The sequence below is a fragment of the Mesocricetus auratus genome, unplaced genomic scaffold (genome assembly GCF_017639785.1).
Source record: "Mesocricetus auratus isolate SY011 unplaced genomic scaffold, BCM_Maur_2.0 Super-Scaffold_100008, whole genome shotgun sequence".
Classification (NCBI taxonomy): domain Eukaryota; kingdom Metazoa; phylum Chordata; class Mammalia; order Rodentia; family Cricetidae; genus Mesocricetus; species Mesocricetus auratus.
The window spans coordinates 6,383,543-6,388,205 of record NW_024429192.1 but is presented as its reverse complement, the minus strand read 5'-3'; the positions used below and the strand labels follow the sequence as shown (position 1 = coordinate 6,388,205).

At 55.7% G+C, this 4,663-nt stretch overlaps 1 protein-coding gene across 1 annotated transcript; it reads left to right on the top strand.

Annotated features, from left to right (window-relative positions):
* Positions 1-291: 291 nt before the first annotated feature.
* Olig1 (oligodendrocyte transcription factor 1) lies at positions 292-2,477 on the top strand. The gene has a single exon (XM_040750500.1). The coding sequence runs from the start codon at positions 423-425 to the stop codon at positions 1,215-1,217; it is 795 nt and encodes a 264-aa protein (XP_040606434.1). The 5' UTR covers positions 292-422; the 3' UTR covers positions 1,218-2,477.
* Positions 2,478-4,663: the final 2,186 nt, after the last annotated feature.

Here is a 4,663-nt window from a genome sequence, read left to right as displayed (position 1 = left end):
TAAAAGAGCGTGGGGTAGAGCGAGAGAGAAAACGGAGAGAGGAAATAGCCATTTTAGCCAGACCAGGGGAACCAAAACTATGAAATACCGGTGAGTGTTTGCCCTAAAGTACCCCCCTTCCCCTCCGGGGGCGGGTGCTGTGACACCCGCGCAGGCATCCAAGATAACTATCTCCAGCGACTCTGCGGCGCAGGCGGCCAATGAACACTCGCCTGTGGCCGGGCCTCGCTTCTCCATTGGCTGCACCGCACCAGCCTCGCTCCGTGCAGGTTCCCAAGCCGGGTTTAAAGGTCTCAGGCGCGCACAGCGCCGTCTCTGTCGTCCACCCGCGCGCAGATCCGCGGGGAGGGCGATCTGCCGACCGGCCCACCCCGGGCGTCAGTGAAGGGCGCCCTCGGTCGCCCCCGCCGCCCCCACCCCAGATGTATTATGCGGTTTCTCAGGCGCGTGTGAACGCGGCTCCAGCGACCATGCTGAGGCCACAGCGGCCCGGAGACCTCGGGACCTCGCTGTACGAACTGGTGGGTTACAGACAGCCACCCATTTCGTCCTCCTCTTCCTCCTCCTCTACGTCCTCCTCCTCTCCCACGGCGTCCCTCCTCCCCAAGGCTGCGCGCGAGAAGCCCGAAGCGCCTGTCGCTGAGTCGCTGGGAACCGCGCCGGAGTCCCGGGGCTCCAGGGCCGACGCCAAAGAGGAGCAGCAGCAGCAGCAGCAGCTGCGGCGCAAGATCAACAGCCGCGAGCGGAAGCGCATGCAGGATCTGAACTTGGCCATGGACGCGCTGCGCGAAGTCATCCTGCCCTACTCGGCGGCGCACTGCCAGGGCGCGCCCGGCCGCAAGCTCTCCAAGATCGCCACGCTGCTGCTCGCCCGCAACTACATCCTGCTGCTGGGCAGCTCGCTGCAGGAGCTGCGCCGCGCGCTCGGCGAGGGTGCGGGGCCCGCAGCCCCGCGCCTGCTCCTGGCCGGCCTGCCCCTGCTGGCCGCCGCGCCCGGCTCTGTGCTGCTGGCACCCGGCGCCGTGGGGCCCCCCGAAACACTGCGCCCCACCAAGTACCTGTCACTAGCGCTCGACGAGCCGCCGTGCGGCCAGTTCGCTCTCCCCGCTGGTGGCGCAGGTGGCCCCGGCCTCTGCTCCTGTGCGGTGTGCAAGTTCCCGCATCTGGTCCCTGCCGGCTTGGGCCTGGCGGCGGTGCAAGCTCAGTTCTCCAAGTGAGGGCTGGCTGGGCCCGGGGCGGGGCGCGACCTCAGTCAACCTTCCGGCGCCCTAGCGTTCTGGATCTAAGGAGAGCTGGACCCAATAAGGAGGACATTTCCAGATTTCTCCCCCAGACGACAGACTGTAGGGCGCCTTCATCCCTGCCCCCACTCCCTAACAATTAAAGTGACCCAAGCAGGTGTTCCAAGGAGCGACGCAGTTGTTCGGGGTTCTAGATAGAGCCCACCTGTTTAGAGCCAGAAGCCCTGGCATCCTTACCTTAAGCTCACCAAGTGGTGGGCGTGATCCCGGGTCTCTCCGAGTAGCCGGGGCATCGCGGGGCTGGGAGGAGGGTAGTCGGCGGTGCGGCACAGTCGGGCTGCCCACGACCTCGGCGTCCTGGGATCCGCCAGCTCCCAGGCCTTGGGACTGCTCCCCAACAGCGTTGACCACCCCCGGGGGGAGGGGGCTTCTTTTCTTGTCCCTGGCCTGAGCTCACAGGCTCTCTTGTTCCCGCCAACCAAATGCATGCGGACCCAGGAGATCTAGAAAGGCCAGTCCATGGGTACAAACAGCAACGGTGTTGGCGCATGGACTGCCCTGGAAGGACCAGAGTTTCAGGACAGGGTGCAGGTGGGAGCACCAAGGTCATTGGGAATGCGGGGTGGGAAGTTCGCCTGGCCGCACAGTTCCGTTTTTCATAACACCCAGCTGTTCTGCGGCGGGGTATTCACTCCTTAAGTCCTGGACATCTACGTCGTTTCTTTTCCCACAAAGGTGAGTTTAACCAACATTTGAGCTTGCTCGAAAACAACACACCAATCACCTTTCGTGGCATCTGTGTTCCGGACTTACCAACATAGGTAACAAGGCGTTTCGTAGCTGCAGGCTTGTGACACTCGGTAATTAATGTTCTCATTAAAGTGTGTGGCGGTGGGCGAGGATCCCAAACCGCCGGGCTGGACAAACCCAGCTGCGCCGCAGGCGGGAAGGCGCTGGCCCTTGAGCCGCGCTGGTCTTCGACCACCGCCTTGCCGCTGAAGAACTCCGTGGATGCGTGCACCCGTGGGCGCCGCGTCTTGGTTTGCGTTTAGTGTTAGGAAACTGCCCACGATTATCTCCCAATCTTCACCAGCTTGCTTTGATTTTTACGTTGGCAGTTTTGGGTTGTTGACAGTAGTCGAATTTAACTGGCATTTTGTTTGACCTCTAACTTTGTCGCTGCCCCATCTCCCACGGACTGTACCGAAGACACAGAATAAAACGTCAACAGTCGAATGTTTACGTTTCTCGTCTGTTTGTTAAATAAAACTATCCTTGTACCACGGCTGAGTCTCAACGCAGGGGTGAAGGTTTCTAGTTAAGTGTCAGGTCTCTACATTTTAAGACTTGAGTTCCTGGGTTGTAAAATATCCCAATGAACAAGCAGCTGTAATTCAAATTCAGACATCAGCTGGAAAGAGAAGGGCTATGGGTGGGTGATTAGCGGAGGGAAAGGAAATTCCAGAGACTGGTGATTGACCAGACTTAGGAACTAGGTCTCCTCTAAATACAGCTTTGTCCCGGTGGGGAAAAATGAATTAAGCCATACATTATTATATTTTTTATTTCAACATCTTTCTCTGAAGTCTTTTTTTTTGTCTTGTAGCAGACGAACTCATAAACAGATGTATGAATGCTCCCCATCTGTAGGAGTTGGTTTTTTCGTGGTTTGTTTGTTTTAAAGCAGGACATGGACACAATTTAGTTCCAAATGAGCAGAGCTCTGGGGTCCATCAAACCAACTGTAAGAATTCTGGGTACTATGAATTAAGTTTGGCTGTGTAGCCCTCAAGAGTTGGAGGTAAGAGGTTACCTTGAGTTCAAGGCTAGCTCGGGATACTGAGCCCCTGTCTCAGGAGAAAAGAAAATAAAATATTTGGAATGCTGACTTTTTCACATGCTGGCTCTGTCAGTGCCCATCCCCCTTTAGGTGAGGGAACTTCAAGGAAGCCAAGATGGTAGATGAGGTGATTTAGTTTTGTACACATGGGCTCACCTGGGTCATGCAGATGGAGAAGAGGAACTGTCTCTTTGAGAACACACAGAGGAGGCTGGAGAGATGCTACTGCCTCTGTCCTGAGGGAATCCAGACTCCCAAGGGAGAGCAGCTCTGCTGGCCCTGCCAGCTGCCAGCCAGGGCAAGGAGGCTGTCCCTCCCAGACTCTGCCATGGGTGTTTATTTAAATGTTAGCCTCCTTTCTCTCCTCTTTCCCTGCCTACCCTTGCTTTCCTTGTATCCTGATGGGAGGCTGAAATGGAAACAATTCAGCTGCTAAAGGTGAGAAAGAGCTCAAAGCCACGTTGCTAATTTAGAAACAGTTCCTTCCAGCCCCTCCTCCAGCACCACCGCCCTGCACCTTACAAAGTAGGGAGCCAGTGACTACCAACACTGTCTCGTCCTCTTTCTCCAGGTGTAAGTGGGACAAGCACCCACACCTTACTGGAAAACACAGTGTGGAGAGCAAAGGCGGCATAGCATCCCTGTGACAGAGGACCCTTGGGGCACAAGGTTCAAGCTCAGATGCACACAGTGGAGAGCAGAATGGCTTCTAACACTGCAGTGCTCCATCGTGTTGGCAGGGGAAGGCGCTGAAGTCCCACCTCCCTTGGCCTTGGAGTGGGCTAAAGCAACAGCCTACCCACCTGGCTTTTATGTGGCTTTCACACTGGACCTACAGACCAGGGTTTCCACACATGCAGCAAGTACATCATCTGCTGAGTCATTTACCCAGCCCTAAGTTTAATGGGCCTTTTTTGTTTTAGATTTTTTATGAATGTGTTTAAATTTATTTTGTGTGTATGAGCATTTGTCCACGTGTGTGGACATACATGTACATCACAGTGCCCTGGAGGACCTGAAAAGCGTATCAGATGTCCTGGAACTGGAGTTACAATCAACTGTGAACCTCCAAGGGAGTGCTGGGAATTGAACCTGGGTCCTTTGGAAGAGTAAGCCAATGCTCTTAACCTCTAAGCCATCTTTCCAGGCCTAGATTATTTAAAAATAGTGTGTACATGTGTGCGACTGTGCAGGGGTATGTGCAGCTGCATTCAGACACCACTAAGGCCAGAGGGGCTGGATTTCCCTGCAGCTGGAATGACACCAGTGGGTGCTAGGAACCGAACTTGGGTCGTCTGTAACAACAGCACACATTCTCAGCTCTGAGCCTCTGGCGGGTTGGCTCTTTTCTCCCTTTCAATCTTCACTAGGTGTCCACATGTGGAGGGGAGGCTGTAAACAAGTGCTTAGACCTTGCGTCTGCTAGCTAACTGTCCCAGCACACCGTGTGGTTGGTAATGGAAGCCAGCTGGAAGGAGAACTTCCCCTCAGCCACAGAACAAGGTGACAGTTGGGATGAGTGGCTAAGTGGATGCCCTGACCTGCCCTGGTAGACGCGGCATTGCCTGGAATAGGATACATC